Source organism: Anolis carolinensis, chromosome 2, assembly GCF_035594765.1.
Source record: "Anolis carolinensis isolate JA03-04 chromosome 2, rAnoCar3.1.pri, whole genome shotgun sequence".
NCBI lineage: Eukaryota > Metazoa > Chordata > Lepidosauria > Squamata > Dactyloidae > Anolis > Anolis carolinensis.
In genome coordinates this window covers 67,968,135-67,992,681 of record NC_085842.1, presented here as the reverse complement: position 1 = coordinate 67,992,681, position 24,547 = coordinate 67,968,135, and the positions used below count along the sequence as shown (strand labels likewise).

Genomic DNA, 24,547 nt, shown 5'->3' with positions numbered 1-24,547 from the left:
GGGGGGAAGGTACCCAAAGTCAGAAACAAGTGCCCTGCATCAACAAGGATCTGGTTGCAGAGTGTGTTTCCATACTCAGTTGACAGCCCACGGTGTTCAGGAAGGTTTGCCTGGGATTTCTCTCACTCTGCAATCTTGCAAAAACTGCTTTTGAAGATTGGAGAAACCTTCAGAGTGGTATGGTATGTGGTAGGTAAGAAACAAGGAATCAACGGAATTCAAGTCAGGTCAAATTAAAGTATGTCCTTTTCTGTAGGAGAAAGCTCCTGCATTCAATTTATACACAGTCAATAAGAACAAAGTCAGATGCAATAATGTATGTGTATCATCATCATAGGTATCCTTATTTATAGTTTAAAGTAAGCTTTATCCCAAATCTAGTTAAATTCATCTGATATCTACTCCAGCACTGGTCACATTGCCCTCCTTGCATTCTTCCTTGCAGTTTACAGGAAATCAAGAAATCTTATTTGGCTTTACTAGTGGAGAGGACAAACAAGAGTGGCCATATTAATGTCCTGCTCCAGATCTCTATCTCAACTACAAGAGAATCACCAGCTGAGAAGATAGAAGACCTTTTCCAATCAGTGGGAAAATCTTTTTTATCCCCTGTACTCTCTAGGTGGATGATTTTAATAGATATCTAATTGTAAGCCTAAACCTAGTGTGATAGCAAACTACTACCATCCCAACTAGGACCAAAAAAAAAAAGATTGAAAAGTTATCCCTTTGGAGAGATGTAACGTAAAATAGATGAACAAGGATTAAACATATCAAATGTGGGCAAAGCAGAAGATTAAAGTGATGGGGAAAAGGGAGCATTCTGGAAGACAGGAAGGCTAGTATCCCTCTGGATTTTATTGGAGATCCTTCTTGTGCATACTAAACTCAAGACCAAAAAGTTCCAACAAAAATGCCTAAATGTGTCTGGTCACTATTTCTTGCATCCGGGTCGATAATAAACATTAGTAGAATGTGTTATTACAAATACAATGAAGTGTAAACAGAATGTCCTTAAATATATATCCTGTAGAATATGGTCTATATAGTTCAGATGTAGCAGACATTATTGATATTAAATTTGTGCATTCAAAACAATGGGGTTAATTAATCACCTAAACAGTTCTAAGGTAAATGATAAATTCCAGCATTTCTCATTGTTAAATCTTATAATCTTATCTTGTTACATCCTGTTTAGACTACTGCAACGCACTCTACGTAGAGCTGCCTTTGAAGACTGTTCGGAAGCTTCAATTAATCTAACGGGAGGCTGCCAGGCTAATAACTGGAGCGGCGTTCAGGGAGCATACCACTCCTCTGTTACGCCAGCTCCACTGGCTGCCAATGAGTTACCGAGCACAATTCAAGGTGCTGGCTTTAGCCTATAAAACTCTAAACGGTTCCGGCCCAGCTTATCTGTCCGAATGTGTCTCTCGCTATGACCCATCTCGAAGTTTAATTATCTCAGATGAGGCCCTGCTCACGGTCCCGTCAGCCTCACAGGTGTGGCTGGCGGGGACGAGAGACAGGGCTTTTTCAGTAGTGGCTCCCAGCCTATGGAACGCCCTCCCCAGTGAAGTCAGGCAGGCTCCCTCCCTCCTATCCTTCCGTAGGAAGGTTAAAACTTGGTTGTGGGGCCAGGCTTTCAAATAAGAATCAGCAGCGCCAATTATTATTATGTACGCCAGAACCCAAATGACAGACCAAGTCTTTTGAACCTGAACATGTCCATTTGTATTTTAGAATGTTTTTATGAATGTTGATGTAAATTAATAATTTTTAATCTGTGTAATTTATGTGTACTGTATAATTTTTATATGTGTGTTTATTGTAAGCTGCCCTGAGTCCCCTCTCGGGTGAGAAGGGCGGGATATAAATGTTGTAATAAATAAATAATAAATAATTGCTTAGAAATATGTACACTGTCAAACAATATCCTCCATAATGAAAGCATAACTTTGTTCTGTGAATCAAACAAATTGCATATATATTATATAATCAAACACCTCATAATAAGACATTGTAATTGCCTGCCTTTTTTCTTCTCTGGTATTCCAATCCAGCACAAAGCAAAGAAGAAATTGTAAAGAAATTAATATTTTCAAATCTTGAGGCACAAGACAGCCATACTCTAGTTTGACATATGCTACTGGAGCACCATCACACAAAGCTGCAGCGGGATCTTCTAGCCAGGGTGTTTAGCTTGGAAAAGAAAAGACTGAGAGGTATCATGATAGCTTACTTTAAAATCTGGCGTGGATTCACGTAGAATATGCCTGCACAACCTGCAACCCACCAGATGTTTGGGCCTCCAACTCCCAGAAGCCCTAGCCAGCTTCTGGGAAGTTTAATGATCAAGAATTCCGGGAGCTGAAGCTCAAAATACCTGGAGGGCCACAGGTTGCACAAGCCTGATGTAGAAGATGCAGCACGCCTGATTTCTGCAGCTCCAGAGATGAGAATATGGGCCAATGGATTCAGATTACAAAGAATAACTTCTTTACTCAAAGAGCTGTCCCACAGTGGAATAGACTGCCTCACAGGGTGGTGGAGTCTCCATCTTGGGAGCTTTAAACAGAGGCTGGGCATCTTTTGTGGGTATTTTAAGTTGTGTATTCCTGCCCTTCGAGAGTTGGGCTAGATGGTCCCTGCAGAATCTTCCAATTCCAAGATCCGACGATTCTATGATTCAATGGATTTAGCTTGAAGCCACAGCATGGATTCCATAAAACCAACATAAACTGTCTTACATCAAAGCAGTGCTGTACATGGCTTTATGTACATTATCATCATCATCCTTGTTGTTGTTGATCCTTCTTTCTAATGATTAATCAAGGAAGTTCAACATTCAAGGTAGAACTTGAATGTTGTGTCAAAAGCAGTCATAAGCAATCAAGTAAATGTTGAGTGTCCTCATGGTATACTCTTTCTGTGAATCATTTTTAATGAGCATGAAGCAGATTATGTGACCAAAAAATTAACATGCAATCTTGAAGGAATTATTTAACAAGAAGTAAAAAAGAACAATTGGTAAAGAAGAAATAGTTTTTAACATTGTGACTTTATTGTCCAGGACCCTGACATGGGAGTCAGATGGGTCTCATCGTGAAACCATGTTCCATAAGAAGTCTCTGTCCCCTCCCAGTCTCCTAAAATTTGCAAGAGGATTCAATTTGTTTAGAGGAAGCAGACCAAGCAGAGGCTTAAGAAGAGGAAACAGCCTGTGGGAAAGTGTTCTTCTACTCATAGTATAAGATAATAAAAGCACAGAGAGTCATTCATGAAAAGAGAAATCAAAGGAGAGCCTCATGCGAAGTGTGTCGATCATGACTCTGTCCTTGTATGTGTTCATACTCAAGTCATGAAAAGGTCTAGACTGAGGTTTAAAGCTAGAAAAGGGAAGGGTCGTGCAAAGTAAATACTAAGCACTACACACTACACACTCAGCTTCTCAGCAACAATGCCATAACATACCTGAAATATTACAGCTGGATCAATACATAAAGATGGTTCTCTCTGCAAGAAGCAAGGTAAAGCACAAAAAATCCATTCACTTAAGAACTTTTGATAAATCTCTTTCCACTCTGGAACATGAGATGGATTTCCCCATATTTTCCAAGTTTGGCTTGTGTTAATTACAGAAATATACCCTGGCAATTACTACTATGATTCTCTAGCTGACCTTGAAATAAATGAACAGAAATAAGCTTTTAAAAATCTTCCACTCATTATAATTGGGCATGAGCAGGGTCAGCTCCTAGTGTACTATACTCTGACTTCTTGCGTCAATCTTATGTGATCATCCTATATGCCTTTTTACAATAAATGATTCAAGGATTTTTATTGCAAGGAGAATCTGGTGCAAATTAAATAGAAACCAGAGCAAGGAATCTAAAAGAATCTCTAATTCTTAAGTATACATTTCCTCTAGTTTTAAGGAATAAAAGTATTAACTAAGTGTTAACTAGAGCATTTGGAATAGCCAAACATCACAATCCAAAGATAACCTTTGAGCATATACCTCAAAGAGCTTGTTCTCTTGTATCAAAATTTCTATCTCAGATGAATCTTCCAAAGACACTTTTAAATGTTCTCCTAAATTTCAGTAATATAACACAACGTAGATAACATAAGCAGGAGAGTGACATAACATTCATGCTCCATCAGTGGGGTTCCCATATAAGTACGTGGCTCGTCACTACAGCAATACTAAGAAACTGAAAGCTCACACACTTGCCTTTTTTGTGGTTCTGGGGCGGAAACGCAAACACACACATGAAAAAAATTAAATCAGAGCTATATCTAAGTAGCATGGAGTAAGCTCACCATATTTTAAGCTCCTATGGACTGGGTGGTTGTATGTTGGACTGCTTTGGGCCAAAGGAAGCCTTTTTCTAAAACTAGGAATAACTCATCTGTAAAAAGGCAATTCCTTGGGCTAAAACAGCCTGGGACAAGCCTAAAAATTATGACAAAAGTGCTTTCTAGAAAATGTAAGAGGCATTTTTAGTAAAGAATTGAAAATTCAAATGAAACTGAGATTCTCAGGTTCCTGGGCTTTGGATAGCTGGCTACCCTAGACTATGGTAAGATAAAAATGAATTGATATGCCTTTTGCCTGATTCAGCATGATTCTTACTTGCTTGTTATTGATATCAGCTATCAGATTACTTGTTTCCAAAGAGATGTTATTTTGCATCTAGGGTTACAACACATCCCATCGGACAGAAAAAATATTGAGCACCTTTTTGCCCTAATCTAAATATTTTATTTTTACTGGAAGCAAACAAAAAGTAATCAGTTACTGGAAGGATTGCAATGGAAGATAAGGGGCTTCCAGGAGCAAAGTGGGAAGATAGGTATTTGTAGAGTTGCAGCTTTTTCATCTCACACTGTGGCAAAGTATCTAGCTAGAAACAACTTGAAATCACATACCAGAGTAGAAAGGAAAGATCAATTACCCAGACACTACCTGGAAACAGGGTTATTGTGTGTTTTCTGGGGTGTATGGCCATGTTCCTGACGTTTTGCCCACATCTATGGTAGGCATCCTCAGAGGTTGTGAGGTTACAAAAAATGTAACTCTTGTAAGCTTGGGATAAGACAAAACAAAGGAGACTCACTCTGCTCCCTGCTGCCACTAGTTTACACAAGGTGAAGCCTGCTCTTTTCAAGAAAAAGAAACTAAGAAGTAAGCCAAGGCAGGGAAGAGGGAAAATAAATGGTCATCCCTCTCTCAAGAGTGCTTTAGCTGAGTTTGCCTTTCTGGCAGTAGGCTGGATAGATGGTCTCTGAGAATCCTTCCAACTCAACAACTCTGGGATTCTAAATACTCTTCCAATCACCCAGTCATCCCAAAAACTATGGCAGTGCAATCCCCAGAAGCCCTCTGGCTTACTTTTACCTGATAGCCCTGAAAAATATTTTTTCAATTTCAAAAGCAATATTCTGTATGATTCCATTTTCCACTGATATGTGGGTTGATATTTGCAAGGTGTATTTTCCCCCTATTCCCATTCTCATAAATTAAAACACAATCCCATAATGAAGAAGGACATAAAATCAAACTTCCTACCTCAAGGAGCTACAATGAAAATGTTACTTGTTTTTGCATGTTGTTGTGGCTTCCATTGCACCAACCCAATAGTGATTTTCATCTCACTGAGCAACAGTGTCTAAGATGATTTGTTCATTTCGGGGTGGGGGTAGGGGGTGCAGCTCTTGTAGTGTTGTATAAAAATTATTGGAATTCATTATATTTTCTGTTCCAAAATGTGGGTAAAATTTTAAACAGAACTCAAATAGTGACCGTTTGCTGATTGAATAAATGTGTAGTTGTCAGAGCCTGGAAACTCTCTTACTAGCTGAGCGCTATAGTCCCAAAAGGTAACTTTTCCTAAGGTTTGGTAGAAGTGCTCACCTCAGGATGTATCTACACTGTAGAATTAATGCAGCATAACACAACTTTAACTGCCATGACTCAATGCTATGGAATCACAGAGATGAAGTTTTATAAGGTCTATAGCTTTCCCTGCCAAAGAGTGCTAGGATATTACCAAACTACAAATCCCAGTATTCCATAGCATTGATCCTTGGCAGTTAAACTCCTATTATACTGTATTAATTGTACAGTATAGATGCACCCTTAGTCTCAGTTCCTATTCTACTATGCATACACAAAACAACAATTCTAAAGCACTCAGTCACACTACTAAAAATGCTGTCCATCTACGATAATATTAGTGCTACCTCAAACTAAATGACACAATTCTTTGGATAAATAAAATCTGAAAATTTCTGTAAGAACTGTATGCTTGTGATTGTACACATGCCATTTTAAATGTCTTGTTTTATATAACAAGTGTGCAAGATCCATAATATATGGACAAACATAGCTTCATCTATTTTTAGTTCACAGTATTTCTCCTTTCTAAAAGAAACTTCTCCCAGACAATGAATGATGAAAACAAGAGAAGAGAAAGATTAAGAAGCAAAATAGAGAATAATCAGCCTGCTTTGAAAGTCTTCTAGCAAGTGAAACTACAAAAGTATGGTGGCCATTTCCCTTTTCTGCTTTTTACAATTTCAAAATCAGCTTGCCCCATTTCTAGCGAAAGGCATGTCATTGCCCTAAAAAAGGTTTTGGGGAAAACGTATTTGTGAGAAAAACCCTGGAAAACCAAAAATTAGCTACTTTGATGCAAGAATAAACATTGAAACTTTGCTCCTTCACATATGGCTTGACAAAGTAGCAGCATCTAGTAAAAGCTCCTAGTTTTTTATAATGAAAAATGCATGAGTTTGCACATTTGAGTTGCCATCTACACGTTGTTTCTAAATGAATGCAAGTCACCTACACTAAGTATAGAACATTTGATGGATTTGCATTTATTTAGAAATAAGGCGCAGATGGCAATGCAACTATGCATGCCCATGCATTTTCTAAAATAAAAGCTAAAGACTGTTTCGCACTTAAAGCCATAAGCATAATAGTAACTCTCACACAAACATTATGTATCTTACTGGCAAGCATTCAAATGCCCTACCTTCATCTCTATGACGGTCTGAAGAGCTTTCGTCTTGGCTGGCTCAGGCTGAAGTTGAGTCCTTCTGTGCAGTTCCTGTGGAGGGACACGATAGAAGTAAGCTTGGCGACTCATCTTCCCATTATTTTGCTAATAATGCAGATCTTTTCACAGCTCACAGCAGAATTCAAACTACACAAGCACAAATGCTACAGGTGCCTCGCCGTCTACAAATCTCTCTAGGATCACCACAGCCTCTATCTTCTGTTACAGGCAGGGGATCCAGCACATGCGCTATTTCTGAAACCTTTTTCAATAATTAATGTCAACTGTGACAAAGGCAGCATGTTGTCTTTGGACTAAAAGATATTACAACACAGCTGCTTCTCTGCCCAGGCACCAAGTAATAAGTCTTTCAATTATAATACATTCTAGCGTTATATAGAAAAAAATGGTAGGGAAGGAATAAATGTCATTTTAAAATCTTCTACTGAACTTAACCACACAGTTTTCCCACATATTTGAGACAAGCAATTTGCAGACATTACATTCAAATCTGACATTTTCAGAATAGTAATTACAGAGGAATTGATGCAGAATCATCTACGGTTGATTTGTTGTGTTGGTGCATCTTTTCTTTTGTGACATGGTATCTTGAAGCTTACACTTCAGTCTCCAAAGGCATTTACTTTGATATTAGTGCCACTAATTTCACTGAGACTGGCCTCCAAATCGTCATTTTAAGAACTGGACGCTTAGGATTACATAGCACATCATACAGGATATTTTTTGTAATGTAAGAGGGTATAATTAATTACAAAACAGGTGTAGAATACAAGAAAGTCTGAAAGACACACAGAAATTCATGAAAGCTACACTGTTGATTTATTACAAAGGGCTTTAGCAGAACATTCCAAATGGATTCTGCATGTGAAAAAACGCTTATTTTTTAGAAAGAATGATTTCATAGACTCATCATTGGAAGAGACTGCATAGCCATCTAGTCCAACCCCCTGCAATGAAGGAAAAGCACCCCTGACAGATGGCCATCCAGCCTCTGTTTAAAAGGAGCCCCCAAGTGTGTCCAAAGAAGGTCCACACTCCGAGTTAGAGTTCCACTGCTGAAACAGTCAGGAAGTTCTTCCTAATGTGCAAAAAAATATTGACTATTGTATAACTTTTTTGTGCAAATTATTTTCTGGCTTCTTCGCCTTTTTTCTCCTCATTGTTTTGAAACGGATAAATGCCCAAACTTTAGTTCAATAAGACCACATCCCATATCCTTTCTGGTCCAAGGGAAAGGAGCAATGGCCCTCAAGATGCTGGGTTACAATTCCCATCACTCTTGAGTGATGGGAATTGTAACCAAACACCCATTAAGGCACTGGGTCTGATGGGAGTTTGTATAGCAACAAAAGGAGAGTCAAAGGTTCCCTCCCCTTCTGTTATTCATTGATTTTCTAATAAGAGACCACGTCGTATGTAACTGATGGTCTATTTCTCAACTGCACCTCCCACATAAGGGCTAATTTACTATTATCTCTAGTAAAAGTACAGCTTGTCCTCCTGGAAATAGTAGAAGGGAAAAGACTGAAACAGAATAATTTCCTGAACACGTCATTCAGTCTTCATTCAGAGCAGACAGTTTATCATTCAGCTTCAACGGCAATCTAAATATCCCGCTGGTTGTCCTAACTCTACTGTTATAAAACGGATATATTTGGCAAACTAGACATGACATCATCCATTTCTTCACTAAATGGGGGGTCAGTCTGGATGTTGGCAGCAGGGAAGGCCTCTCAGTTCTTCCCTGCCCCAACACAGATATGCACGCAAATCATAACATTAATCAAAACAACACATGATGCTGTTATTCTATATTGAAACTATCTACAAATGCAATCACTTCCCAACATAGCTAATGCAATTGTTGAGAGGAAATTAGCATAGGTGAAGGACAGGTTTTGAAGTTTAACCTTACTTCAAATGTTGAGCTCAAGTGCAAAATTGACCTAATATGATTATTTTTAGAAAGAAACAAAAATACACCAGAGACATTTCATATACATCCTTGGTATTACATCTAGATTGATAATACAAAAATAAATCTAATACCCAGAGTTTATTAAATTGATGATGAAAACAACAACCCTTTTGGTTGAACAGGTTATGTTCAAGGTTTATGGTGCTGACCCTGGTGTCAACATTCCAGGAAACACAGCTATGTATCACACGGTTAGCCAATATGCCATTTAGCTAGCATGGATATGGAACAATATCACTCAATTTGCTTTAGCTTTCTCACTAGATTGGAGTTGGACCTAAGTCACAAATGTCTCAGTTCAACAGAATAAACATTGTAACTGATGCTATCTGCAACCATATCAAGCACATATTCCATTACACATTTCAGTTACACAACTGGCAATCAATGTAATCCATATGCAATCTACATAACCTGGATGTTAAGATCTTCTGGGGAAGCCTGCCTTCGGTTCCACCCCCTTTGCAGGTGCAGCTGGTGGGAACGAGGGACGGGGCCTTCTCAGTGGTGGCCTCTCAGCTGTGGAACTCCCTTCCCAGCAATATTATATTGGCTTCCTCCCTCCTGTGCTTTAGAAGGAAAGTCCAAACTTGGCTTTGGCAAGTAGTAGTTACAGTGAAATATGCAGCTACAAAGTCACTGTGATTGGAACAGCTTTTGGACTAAGATTTTGGAACAATGTGCTACATTTTTAACTGCTTATTTCAATTTATTTATATGTTACTGTTTTATTATTTTAATGCACAAAATATTTTTATGTTTTTCTGTCTTAATGTGGCATTGAATTATTGCCAAATTGGAAACCGCTCTGAGTCCTCTTCAGTGTTGAGATAGAGCAGGGTAAAAGTACAGTAAATAAATATATAGAATAATGCAAACTAAAAACAACTTCCATCTATTGTGACTTCTCTCAGTACCGCCATACCATTGTAGGAGTCTGTAGATCATTCTGTTTGCAATATTATCAGATTTCAACATGAAGCAGAGTGTTTCTTTATGGGAGTAACTGTTATAGAGCAGTTGCAACATTTTTTTAAAAAAAGCCTTTACCTGCAATATCAAAACATGTGTCAGCACTCAACTTGAGTAGCACTCCCACACCACCATTCTCAAGGATGTACATAAGATAGATCAAGCCTTGAATCTGTTACCATGGTTATTTTCTCAACTCCATGGTAACAATGAAGCATCTTTTACCATACCTGATTCCTAATGGGTTTTGCCAATTGTCCTGAAGATTTTTAAAAAAAAAAAAATCAAAATTTAATTTTGAAAGATTTTCAAAGCTGTTGGAGCACTGAAGTTAATGTAAAGACACTTTTCAGTTAAGTCTCTGAGGTATTTGTTAGATTAAATATATGACTGCATTCATTAGTCCAATTTTATCTTTTCTTTCCAAATAACAGCCATACAGAACAATAAAGATAAGATGTGGAATCATAACACATGAAGACGGATGTGTATTGAAATAACTCTAAGAAAGAAGCTACTGGAGCATTAGGCAGCATTGTTATAGGTATTATGTGGGGGTATTAATCAAACATTCCCTTCTCACGGTCTTGAGGGGTCCTAATAACTTTTGCTCAGAACAAAATTTAGACATATCAAATGCAATCACAGATTGAATAGCACAGGCAAGTCCGGTTGATTAAAAATGGTTCAAAAATACGAAGGGGGGGGGGCTAGCTTCATTTCTAAAGTGTTTCTAAAGTATATTTAGTTTAAAAAACCTACTTTGTTATTATTTTGTTACAGTAATTAAGCATGAGCATTAATACAATAATTATTGGGGAAGTTTCAGGGGTTCCCATCTCCCTCATTTTTAAAGCTATTTGGGTGATACTTGCTATAATGGTAGAACACATTTACCACTCTTTGCCCATCAAGTTTCATAACATTTTGCTTATCCACAGAATGTTCAAAGTTTTTATAAACAACATTTAAAAATCCACAAGAGCTATCTACTTGAATTTTATATACAGTGTTCCCTCACTTATTGCTGGGGTTAGGTTCCAGGACCACCCGCAGTAAGTGAAAATCCACGAAGTAGGGACACTATATTTATTTTAATATTTATACATTATTTTAGTAGTTATACACTATTTTAAGTCTTTGTCAACCAATCGTGTGTTGATAAATTGCTTCCTTCTCCTCCCGTTGCTGCTTGGGATCCCTTTTCTCTCCCCTTGGCTTCTCCTTCCTCCCTTCCTTAGGCTGTAAATTGCAATTTTTTATGATTTATAATAGTCTTTTAGAGTTTATTGAAAAACCGCGAAACAGCGAATCCACGAAAAGTGAACCGCAAAGTAGTACAACTAGCTTTGCCCGGCCATATGTTGCTGTGGCTTATGAGAATCCTTTGTTGGCTAGGTGGAATAACAGTGAATAGCTTTGCAGCCTCAAAGCCTGGCGGTTTTCTTCTTATGGGAATCCTTGTTTGATGAGCTGGAATGCAATGGAATAGGCTTGCTGCTAGGAAGGCCGGGTACTTGCGTTCTAGGGGAATGGTTTTTTGGGCTGCTAGAATTGCAACAAACAGCCTTGCTGCTTCAAAGCCTGGCTGCTTGCTACCTAGGGGAATCTTTGGTTGGTCAGCTTCAATGGTACAAAGTAGTATCGCTGCTTCAAAGCCTGGCCGCCTTCTACCAAGGTTAATCCTTTGTTGGTCTGATCGAATTGCACTGAATAGCCTTGCAGCTTCAATGCCTGGTTGTGTTATAACTATTGGAATCCCTGTTTGGCAAGCTGGAGTAGCACCCTCAATCAAAGAGCTGCTTTGAAGCCTGGCTACTTCCTTTGTAGGGGAATCATTGTTTGGCCAGGTTGAATTGCACTGAATAGCCTTGAAGCTTAAAAGCCTGGCTGCTTTCTACATAGCGCATCCTTGCTAGGCCATGTTGAATGGGACAGGGTAGCCTTGTGGCTTCAAAACCTGGGTGTTTTTCACCTATGAGAAATCTTGGTTGGCCAGGTTGAAAAGCACTGAATAGCCTTGCTGCTTGCAAGCCTGGCCGCTTTCTACCTTGCGGAATCCTTAGTTGGCCCGTTTGAATAGCAATTAATAGTCTCGGTGCGGCAAGTATGAATGCTGCAATTAGGCACCTTGATTAGCATTTAATGGCCTTGCAGCTTCAAAGCCTGTCTGTTTCCTGCCTGGGGGAATCCTTTGTTGGGAGGTGTTAGCTGGCCCTGATTGTTTCCTTTCTGGAATTCCCAATTTCCCTGCTTTCAGAGTGTTGCTCTTTATTTACTGTCCTGGTTTTAGAGATTATATTGTTCTGTATTATTATACCACGGTAATTATTGCATGTTATATTTATAATCTTATATTATCTGCTTAGAACTGGCTCGTATTTTCATATGTGGTGGGGTTGTAAAATAATCAAAAATATTGGAAAGAAATTCATAGTAAATGTAAAAAAATTAAAAAATTGATTTGGGACTTAAACCAGACCACTATTTATTAGGGTTATATGATATGCAAAATAAAGATGGGAAAATAAAAACAAACATAAAGAGAATAATGAAAGAATCTCTACATACTTAATTATGGCAGCAAGAATAGTAATAACTAAATATTGCAAAGGAGAAACTATACCGAACAAAGAAATATGGATAGGGAAAATAATGGACATCAGAAATATGGACAAACTGACTTATTTAATTAAAATAAATACAGGAAGAGCCATGAAAAAAACAGACTGGCCAAACTTTGATGAATATATGCGAGAAGAATTAAGATGATAAGGTAGTGAAGAGAAGAAAATGGAAGACAGAAGATCAGATGCCCACCCCACACCCCTCACTAGGTTTCCTTTCCTTTCCCCATTTACCCTTCCACTGATCCTCCCCAACGTCCCTACCCCTTGATATCACAAACCTTACCCCCTCCTATCCCCAATTACCCTTTTCCCGCATTCCTACCAAATGACCCATACCTGTATTCCATCCCCTTTTTCTACCCCTAGTTATGTTTTATTACCCAATTGTAGAAACTTTCAATAAAAACTATTTTTTTTTAAAAAAAGAACTGGATTATATGAGGCCTCTCCTACACAGCTGTATAAAATCCACACTGGACTGGATTATATGGCAGTGTGAACTCTAGATAATCCAGTTCAAATCAGATACTGTGGATTATCCTGCCTTGGTATTCTGGGTAATATAGCTGTGAGGAAGGGCCTTGAGTGTACGCTGCCATATAATTCAGTTCAAATAAGATAATCTGTATTTTATAGTCTGTGTCAAAGAAACCTAACTGCCTGCGCCCATTTTGTCTGAGGGAGTCGCTAGGATACGAACAGGTTGGGCCTAAAGGCAGCGGGTGGGGGGGGGGGGCTAAAGGCAGCAGAACTTACCTTTCTAACTGGCAGTTAAGGGGAGAAAAGCTCTTCCTCATCCTCTGTAATTTGGACTATTTTTCTAGGGTTTTTTTATTTAAAGACGTTTTGGATGACTATGTCTTTTGTGGCCAAATTTGGTGTGATTGGGTTCAGCGGCTTTGTTGTTTACTCCATAGTAAAGCGAACATTACATTTTTATATATATAGAAGATGCACAAGACAATCAAGGCATCAATCCCCAGAAGTTTCAGAAAGATTCACACATCTACAGATTTTTGGGGATTTTAAAAAGTTCAGACCAAAACAATTTATCCCTCAAAAAGTTAAAACAGCAATTCCCTTGAATGTCTGTCTGTCTTTATGACACACAACCACATACCTTCAACTTGGCACAGAATTATACTATTACTTACTTACTTACTTTAGTCCTCTTTACAGATTCAATAATTTTATTTATTATTAGACTGACCCTAAATGGCTGGCTGGCTGTCCTCCACCGTGCCTTCGTTATGGCGACAGTCCAAAGTAAAAAAGAATGGTTTAAAGCACTTTATATTATCTTGGCTTTGCCCAAGTTACTTAATGTTTGCTTACTTTAGTCCTCTTTGCAGATTCAATAATGCTATTTATTATTAGACTAACTCTCAATGGCAACTGCTGCAGCCAGCTATTATTTGAGTCCTTCAGTCCTCATTTGGGTCCTGAGAAGCATTGCATTCTGGGAAATGTAGTTTATGACAGGGACTTTTGCATTCTCTGCCATTGGGCGGCCTTGCTTTCCAAAACTACATTTAACATGGCTGTGTTCTCAATCTCCATGGATTTTCCCTAAAGTGTGCATCCCAACCAAGTGTCTATGGTCCAAATCAGACATATGTTCAAATGCATAGAATTAAGAAGAGGAATTTACCCCACATATAAAGTAATATCAAAATTGGCTCTAAAGTAGGAGCCAAATCATCTCGGAAGGAACAAATTACTCCTAAGGTGTTAACTGTAATTTTTTTTCAATAATGAGAGCAGAAATATGTTGCATTATAACTCTAACATAAAAAGTGAAAACTTCATCCTTTTGCAGTGCAGTTGCTGCAATTTTTTTTAAAAAAACAAACAAACAAACAAACAAACATATATTTGTTAAATACTGGGCACTGAGCATGGTCTCACTAAATGGTGGAAGGCACTGGAAGAGGACCATTACCTGGCTCTCATTTGTGTAAATGAGAATACACTAAAGGGAAGAGATAGAATAACATTACACATTTATTTCTGTCTGTCTACACAATTTGTGGCCATGCTGAAAGCAGCTTGAATTTTATTACCAGAACATGATAAAAGTGGCAAATCTGTGTGTAGTGTTATAATAGCTAAAATGTTTTAGTTCAGTATAGCATAGTTTTTAAGGCACCAGAAATAAGTACTTTCCTGGATTTGAGTTACGATATATAACAAATTTCCTTCAGAGAGAAACTTTCCAAGCTGAGCTGAATGGATTGAGAATGTTTAAACATCAGTGTGTAATGTCTTCAAAACATCTGACAGTTGCTTTGTGTTGTAGCAAGGAGGCTTGAAAGCTGGCCATTCAAAGAGAAATCTTGCCAGGATCTCATCAACAAATATTAGAGTAAATTTTAAAACTCAACAGCTCCCAAAGGGCATTTTGAGTGAATTGGCACATGAACTGAGTGTCATACATCACCCATGGAAAGAAGCCAGTGTTTCCACCCCTTTTGTCAAAGACGTACAGACTGCCAGAGATGAGTATTCCTAGATGTCTATCATAATATGCAGCCTTGCCTCATAATACTTTTCCTTTTTGCAGCATAAATCAAACTTACTTAAAAGCTTTTCTTTCTTATTCCTTCTGGAAAAATTCAACAGACAATGGAATTCTGGAGAAGATCAGAAAATGACTTGCAGTTTATTATTCTGTGTAGGTAACCCTTCCAATCAGATCCTAACGTTTATAAGTTCCCACAAGGTATACATTGTTCTGTGCAAAGCTCATTCTGTGGAGGTTCTTTCCTTCAAATTACAATACATTTGTGGTGTCACTTTTTTGTGTGAAAGTATCCCTCCTACAATCCTCTAAAGGATATTTGGATTAAACTTTAACATAAATCTTCTTCTTCTTCACCATTTGTCCCGCGCTTAAACTTTAACGTAAATAAAGTACTGAATATTTTATGAAATGGCTATCATTTTTGTCTGTTTTTAAATTTTATTGTATACAATCGCCAAGCAAAAACAAAAATTACAATAACTAACAAAACATATACATTACAGCATTCTAACAAATCCTTTCCATCCTTCCCCTCACCTGTGAACCCACCACCTATGACTTCGGTCACTACTCACTGTGAATCTTATATCTAATAAAAATTGCTGGAGTCCTCTATCTTTCATTTTAACATGTATCTGCCCAAATGAACTTGCTTAGATGTAGTTGGGACATTTCTTTTCCATAAGAAAATCATTGACAGACTTTCGATGCTGAAAGATTTTCTGTTACTAAGGATAAGATGATACCACCTTTCTTGCAAAACAGGCCCCCACATTAGCACTAGAAAATAAGATTGCCATACTAAGGAGACTAACTTGGTGGTAAAGCTTTATCTAAAGGTCTTTCCTTTTTATGTCAGGTTTGCTGTATCTGTACTGAAAAATATTGCAGCATATATGTTATACCTGGTATACCAAGAAATCTGCTTCATATATTTGGCTAGTCTGGTACAGTTGGGATTTCAATATTTAGAGCTGACTACTGAAGGCCTTTGACAAACACCAGAACATCAGCACTTGGGTGACTATCCGGTGGAAAACACTAAAATCTATATCCTGTTGTTAGCCGTGCTAGAGTAAACCCACTCAATCAATGTGATTTATCAATACGTTGACTAATCATTCAACTGATGGAAAAGATCTATTATACTTGGATGCCAGCTTACATCAGAAGTTACCACTGTGAGGGTTGCAGCTCTTTCTTCTTATCTCTCAATCTGAATATTACCTATATTATAGCGAATTGCTATTGCAAGCCAAGAGTCAAACTAAGACTGTTTTAGCAGTTCTTCTCCCTCAAGTAGCAAAAAAACATCTGATTGGCATATCACATGTTTTTTTCTCAACATGCAATTTGTATTTTATCCCACTTTGTTTTGCAGTTTATTATTTTAAGGTAACCACTAGAGGTGGAAAGAATATTCATATTTATTCATTCCCAGGAAACCCTATCAGGAATAAAAACAGATTAGCAAAAAAGTTTCCCAGTTTTCTCCTGGTACTGAAACATTTTGAAGTATTGCAGAGGAATTATTCTGTGGAGAAAACACGCAGAACTTTTGTGCAAAATTAGTTCTTTGTTCAAAAAATGGGGTGAGGCCCCACAAAAAATACATTTATCTCCACAGAATAATTCTTCTGTAGTACTTCATCGCATTTAGTTGTTGTTTTTATGTATCTTCAAATCATTTTAGACCACCCTAAGGTAAACATATCATGGGTTTTCTTAACAAGATTTGCCCACAGATGAGTTGCCTTTGCCTTCCTTTCAGGCTCAGGACCATCCCACAGGCAGGAGAAAAGTGGGGGAAAGTATCCTTAGGATACATTCCCAACTTACCCCGGCAAGATCCATCTTTGGGGATGGTCACCATCCCACGGCATTTCCCTGTCTTCTTCCAGCTGTCCTCTGCTTCCCACTGTTTTCTTTAATTGGGAAACAGGAAATATTTGACTCCTGAAAATTTACTCCTTTCTCCATCTTCGCATGATAGCAAGACGGATTTCCAAGGGAAGTCACCAGAAGTGGCTAGGCATTATGGGAAGGCCTCTATTGGAATCAGTTTTGCCAGCGTATGAAGATGGTAGGAAAATGGGGTAAATTAAAGTAGGATAAGGTCCTAAGAGAGTGTGATTTACATAAGGTCACCCAGTGGTTTTCCGTGGCTGAGGAGAATTCGAACTCTAATCTTCAGAATCATAGCCAAACAATAAAAGGCACAACATTCCTTCCACTTAATGAAAATTAACAAGGTTTGCTCTTCACCTTTATTTCTACCTTTGAAGTAGAGTGAACAAAAGTTCACAAAGATATGACAATGTCTTTTCCTTTCCAATACATCTATTGATAACTTTTCCAGAATAGTTCAAATACCCTTTTCTGCTTATTATCAACAGTTGCTTCTGTGCTCAGGAAGAAAATGGCAAGCGTATTAAAAGAGCAGCATATTCGTGGCAATGTAACCACAGTTCAGTATCTCCACACTATATACGGTTTTAATCCTTTAGATGAAACCTAAAATGATATTTCTGACCGAGATCAAAATGTAGAACTAAGTGTATTTTAAAAATCTGCCCAATAACTTTTCCTCAAATTGTCCCCTTAGTAGTGAAATATGTTCAAATAAAAACACAATTACAAGGAATGGTAAAAAGTACAAATTCTCCTTGGAAAATTCTAATTATAGTTATAGAAATGCCACATTGTCCTAGACATCTCAAATAGAAGCAAACAAAAAACTGGCTCCTGATCAATGCCCACCCACAGACAGCTGGGAAAATAGATAATACTGATTTAGATCTGCACAAGACAAGAAAGGATTCAAGTACTGTAGCCTAAGCATACCCTTTAGAGTGAAATGCTTCCCAAAAATCTTGGGTCCTCTGACTTTATTTCTATCTCTGGCCAAGTCTTCAAAGCATGTGAAGCTTATCTGTTCAAGTACGCATTACATGATATTTTTAAATTAACTTTCCACTTAAGATGAAAGTCAAAAAACTTAATATATTCACTTGTGCTACAGTAAGCATGAAATTTTTAACTTGAAAGCTCTGTCTTATTGCACATACCCTGAAAGCACTGAAGACATTGCAGAGGTTTGCATTTTATCCTCATCCTTATCTAAAAAATAGCCCCATGCACATTTTACCTCGGTGTATCAATTTTACACTGGAATAGGAAAGCATTCAAGTAAAACTACCCTAATCATTTGCTTCAACTGTAGTTGGTGAACCACAGAAGTGTCCAAAACTGCATCCCTGTGAGTAGAGAGTTAGATAAAAGGGAAGGAGACAAGATTTCAGGTGGCAGTTTCTGTTTTTTGCAGGTCCCATTTTCTGCATTTAGGGTTGTGAAGTTGGAGGTGGGATTGGGGATCTTTTAGTTTTTAATCCCAAATACAATGACGAATAACACTTCATCAAGACAGATGAGGAAACCCATCTTCCCTTCCCTTACAAACTGAATGAAATTTCATATGCCATCTTTCTTCCAACATGGCTCTTGCCACCGCAGCAGAAAGTGAAAGGGACACAAAATACCAACAACAAGAACAGAACTTCGCAGTTCTCTGCCCCTCTTAATCAAAGAAGCAAGAACTATGTAAGGAAAGAATGGCAGCAGTTGAAAGGTTAAGTTTCAAGGGAAGAGAGGACAGACACTTTATGAGAGGAGTAGAATACCTCATCCAGCATCTTAATCTATTTGGTATTAAAGTCACAAGAACCCTGTTCTATATCCAAATTTGGCAACCCTATCTGTACACAAAGAGGAGACTGAGGAATCAAGCTCCAAAGCTTTAATCTGGAAACTAATAGCTTAATGTCCTCTTCATAATGTGAGTCAAATTAGTTCATCTGTGGAATGTTGAACCAGAAGTTAAATTTATTAATAGATCATGTGGAGGTCAATAAATTGAAAATTTCAGTTTTGACAAGAATTGCCCAGAGAGATGGTTTTAATGCTCAGATAGATAGTGTCCAACCTACTGAGAAAGCAGGATTGCAGTTTGAGGATACTTCCACTAATAATTTGTGGCATAAATTGCCTTTCATCAACTAGACCTTGTGTACAAATAGTTACAATTTCTTGGAAGCTAGAGTTTCACGTGGTCAATTCGTTCTCTGATAATCTCTTGACTACTCAGCTCCTGCAAAGCATTCTGTGTGAGGCTGTTCTTCACAGATTGCTCAGAATCTTCAGTTACCAAAAATACAACAACAAAAATTTTACTACTGGTGCCCAGTAGATGAACGGAACATAGATGTAAATTCCTTAGTTACCTATAGAATCAATTAGAGTCATTTTTTGCCATCAGTTAGAGTGAATGAGTTATTGTTCATGCCAAAAATGGTTTAAGACCCCAAAGAAGATATATCTCATACTCAACCTACATTTTTAAAAACAACTTCTGCAAAGGCCCTTTTCTGTTTACCTATTTTATGGGAAATCAACAAAGTTGAGTTCTTAGTGGTAGAGTTCTGGTAATAGAATACACTGCTCAGAACAGACTTTCAAAACCATTTCAATTGTCATCCCAATTGATATTGTTAAGTTAACGCCATAAATCTAATCTAACATTTCAACCAGTATTCTCTTGTTTGTTTGATATTTATTTTCCTCTATGTATCATTAATAGCACAACAATACCATTTTAAAAACCATCCAGTATCCTTGTTTTTGAATTAAATTTTCATTTCCATTGTACTGCTCATCCAATAGCTAAGTTTTATATTCTTTTCAAGATTTATCCATGAATCAGCGATCTGGCCTGTTTGCAAGAGTCACTAGCCTTCTAATAATCCATCTGAGAGATTCAAACTGTCTTTAGACAGTATTATAGTCATATCTTCTTTATACAAAAAGACAAAACTGTGCATTTACATAACCTTTCAAACAAGTCCTCACTAACAGCCAAGGGCACAGTAGGGCAGTTCATTAATATTCTATTATCAACTCAGCATCTCCTAATTTTGTAAGAACAATTTTACAAAGAAAGTGCAAACTAAACAGCCTGCATAGTTAATGCCACTTGATTAGATGCATTATTACTTACACAGAACAGCACTGAATTTTTTAAGCAGCATACGCAGTTGTTTTTTTTTATGGGGCTCATTAAAAACTTACCAGCATCAGCCACAATTCTCACCTTGAGTCAGGGTTCAAGAAACAGAGATGAGCAGAGCTCTCCTGTGTGAACTGAACTGATGGACGAGAGCTTTTGACATGTTACCTATCTGATTGCTAAATAGTGTTAGGTTACTACTGGATATTAACTAATTCAGCAGAACAAGCATTGTAGCCTAAAATTTGAATGCATTGTACACACACAAGGCTACCTTCTACTCCTAACCACAACACTATGAAAAGAAATGCACTGATAGTTCTTGTTCACCTGACTAAAATGCTGACATTGGCTTATAGAAAACATCTCAATATCTGTGATGACCCATGGGCCTTGTAGTCCTGCTCAGGACATGGTAATTCCTGATGAAGATGAAAACTTGGGTTTTTTACCTTCCCAGTCTGAACTGGATTCCTCTCAGCCAGATCTTTCCCAGGCAGATCTGGGAACCTTGCACCTGCAAGAAAGTTGTCTCCCAGAAGTATGTCAAACAAGCCCAGAGCCTACTTCTCCCGTGTTCTTGCGCCGGGAGTTTTGTAAACAACAGAGAAGTTTGGATTCAGCTTCGCGCAGGAGTGCAAGAATTGCAGCTAAGAATGTAGCCAATTAAGACTGCTTCTCGTGAGAATCTTTAAGGAGTTTAACATCTGGTCTCAGAGTTTAGCTTTCGTTTCTGATTCCCAGAGAACTGCTTCGGTGGGAAAGTTAGACTCTATATAGGTGTTTTGCCCGCGTAGTAACTTCGCGGAGTCAATTCGTCAGCCTACGGAGCGAGTTGTGTCTGGACAGCGCGCTCCGATTCAAGCCTCGCTCCTGCTCAAGCCTTGCCTTGCTATCCAGCCTTCGCCTTGCTTCCCAGCCTTTGTTTATCTACGGACTTTGCCTTGTTTCCCAGGACCAATCCTTGCCTTGTTCCACGGATTTTACCAAGTTATTCCACGGACCTTGTTCTTGTTCCTAGTTACCTTGTTCCACGTTTTAAGCCTTGTTTCAAGTATCAAGTTATTTCCTAGCCTCGCTCAAGTTTCATGGACTAAAGGACCTTGTCATCTCCCCTCACTTTGCTTGTCAAAGTGAGTGTTTCGGTTATTGGATTACAACTTTGGACCTTAATATTTCATATTGGACATTATTTCTTTGGACTAATTTTGACCTTTCCTGAAAGGTCTGCTTCTGGACTATCTTTTACATTTGCTTTTACTAACTTTATATATTTCCTTAATAAAGATATTAGATAGAATCTGGCCTCTGCGTATGGTTATTGGTGCTCTGTAGCCTGGGTCGTGACAGTTTGACTCCGCCACCCTAAGCACCAATTAACCTCGGCCAGAATGTCTACCGGAACCGTGCCCGGTGGGCAGCCACTGAGCTACACCATCAGCAAGGACGAAGTGGATCGCATCCGCGACAGACTCAACGCCCAGGATGGAGAAATAAAGGGCTTGCGGGAGCGCGGAATCCGCCTCCCGGCCATGGCGTTGCCTACCAAGTTTACTGGAGAAGCTTCTAAGGTTCATGTTTTCCGTCGCCAATGTCAAGCTTATCTAGAGGCCCGTGATGCCGAGTTTCCCCAAGAAGACATCAAAGTGGCGTGGGTTTACAGTCTTCTAGACGGGCCAGCGGCCAATTGGGCGACGGCACTGTTCGACCAAGCCTCTCCACACCTAAGATCAGCGCAACACTTCTTGGACCACCTCAAGGAGACTTGGGGAATCGAGGACAATTTGGAGGCAGCCGGTCACAAACTCCGTCGCCTTTTCCAAGGAGACAGACCTATGTCTCAGTATATAGCCGAGTTCCGAGTGCTGGCCCACAACACCGGCTGGAACGATGTAGCCCTCAGAGGACAATTCCGGGAGGGTCTCAACATTGAAATGCTGGAAGAAATCTCCAAGGTGGATCCTCCCCAGACCCTCGAGGCACTCATTGATCAATGTTTACGGGCTGAAGTCATGATTGCCAACAGGAAACAGTGGGTTCGAGGCCAGGGCAGTAGAGCCGGGGCAAAACCCCCCGCTCCCGCCAGCGTTCAGCCACGTCCAGTGTGGAGACCCCCACCGCCAACCCCATACCCCAGAGGAGGCGAGGAGGTGCCGATGCAGTTGGGCAATGTGCGTCCCAGACTAGATGCCGCCGAGAAGGCCCGTCGTCAACGCTTAAACCTCTGTTGGTACTGCGGGAACGGGGGCCACTTCGCCAGAGAGTGCCCAGCCAAAGGGAAGCCTGCCGCCCGTCTTGCGGCGGCGTCCTCCACGGAGACGAAGGCGTCTGAGCCGACTGGCACACAGCCGGCGGGGGAAGCCAACGACCGGGTGTAGAGAGGCTCGCCAACCCGGTCAAAAAATCCATTCAAGAGCCGCCAACCGGGGTCCTGTTCCTTCTCGTGGTCACATTATGGTCAGCAAAAAGGGGACCCGTCATGATCCACGCCATGATAGACTCTGGAGCTACCAACAATTTCATTGATAGAGAGTATGCCGACTCTCTGGGATTACAATATCATGATTTCAAGAATGCCCGTGTGGTGCAAGCCATAGACGGCCGCCCCCTCAAGACGGGCCCCGTAAGTCAGTGGTCGGAACCCACCAGGATGTGGATAAGGGAACATATGGAAGAGATTTCCTTCTTTGTTACCGAGGTTCCCCATTTCCCTGTGATTTTGGGAATTCCATGGCTGACTCTCCACGACCCTAACATCTCCTGGTCCAACAGAGAACTGCAGTTTGCTTCACCGTACTGCCAAAACCATTGCCTCGTAGCCAAGGTCTGCCATGCCACGGACACCGAGCCCATCATCACCTTGCCAAAGAAGTACTCCGAGTATTGGGATGTATTCAATGAGAAAGAAGCCGAAAAATTACCCCCACATAGACCTTATGACTGTGCCATTGACTTGGTGGAGGGGGCCCCGATCCCGCGAGGGCATCTCTACTCCCTGACTGAACCAGAGCAAGAAGCTCTCAGGGAATTCATAGAGACAAACCTTCGCAAGGGATTCATCAGACCCTCTCAATCCCCAGCCGCCTCCCCAGTGATGTTTGTGAAGAAGAAGTCAGGGGAACTACGCTTGGTGGTGGACTACAGAGCATTGAACAATATCACCAAGCGGAACAGCTATCCCCTGCCCTTAATCTCGGATCTACTGGATCGGCTTCGAGGAGCCAAGGTTTACACCAAGCTGGACCTTCGGGGGGCTTACAACTTAGTTCGCATCAGGGAAGGGGACGAGTGGAAGACCGCCTTCCAGACCAAATTCGGATTATTCGAGTCCCGAGTTATGAATTTCGGTTTATGCGGAGCTCCCGCAACGTTCCAGCATTTTGTCAATGACATTTTTCAGGACTATCTAGACAGGTTCTTGATAATCTACCTGGACGATTTTTTGGTGTTTTCTAGATCACAATCAGAACATGAGAACCACGTCAAAATGGTGTTACAACGATTGCGGGATCATGGACTTTATGCCAAGCTGGAAAAATGCGCCTTTGATCTACAAGAGGTAGATTTCCTTGGTTACCGCATCTCGCCTCTAGGGCTTTCCATGGATCCAGCCAAGGTTTCAGCAGTATTGGAATGGCGGGCGCCAACTAACAAGAAAGAGGTGCAGCGTTTCTTGGGGTTCGCGAACTATTACCGCAAGTTCATTCCAGATTTTGCCCGCTGGTCCGACCCCATCACTAGCTGCATCCGTGGAAAGCAGCCTTTCCGCTGGACTGATCAAGCAGAGAAAGGGTTCCAGCAACTAAAGAAACTATTCACCTCCCAGCCAATTCTACAGCACCCAAATCCTGGAACCCCTTTTGTTGTGCAAGCGGACGCCTCAGATGTGGCAATTGGGGCTGTACTCTTACAACCGGTGGGAGATCACCTCCATCCCTGTGCCTTTTACTCTCGTCAACTAACCACACCAGAGAGGAATTACACCATTTGGGAAAAAGAACTACTGGCCATAAAGGCAGCCTTTGAAACTTGGAGACATTGGCTAGAAGGGGCCAAATTTCCCATTGAAGTCCACACTGATCATCGTAATCTAGAACATCTAAGAACTGCCCGCAAACTAAATCAGAGGCAGCAACGTTGGGCTTTATTCTTCGAACGTTTCGACTTCCAGATTCATTATGTGACCCCAGCCCAGACCAAGCAAGCAGACGCCCTGTCACGTAAACCGGAATACGCTGCAGGACGCAAGGAGACCTTTGAATCCCAACTACTACAACCCGAGAACTTTGC

At 39.9% G+C, this 24,547-nt stretch overlaps 1 protein-coding gene across 18 annotated transcripts in view; it reads right to left on the bottom strand.

The window, feature by feature from the left end:
• The window catches only part of erc2 (ELKS/RAB6-interacting/CAST family member 2), a 698,491-nt gene that overhangs the window by 516,377 nt on the left and 157,567 nt on the right, over positions 1-24,547 (bottom strand). For 10 of the 18 annotated variants that reach the window (XM_062969888.1, XM_062969890.1, XM_062969892.1 and 7 more), the window contains 2 exons: positions 7,047-7,121; positions 3,475-3,516 (listed from right to left, as the gene is read on the bottom strand). In XM_062969888.1, the coding sequence (XP_062825958.1) occupies positions 3,475-3,516; positions 7,047-7,121 (117 nt within the window). The remainder of the gene's footprint in view (positions 1-3,474; positions 3,517-7,046; positions 7,122-24,547) is intronic. The other 8 variants (XM_062969894.1, XM_062969895.1, XM_062969900.1 and 5 more) reach the window with 1 other exon arrangement.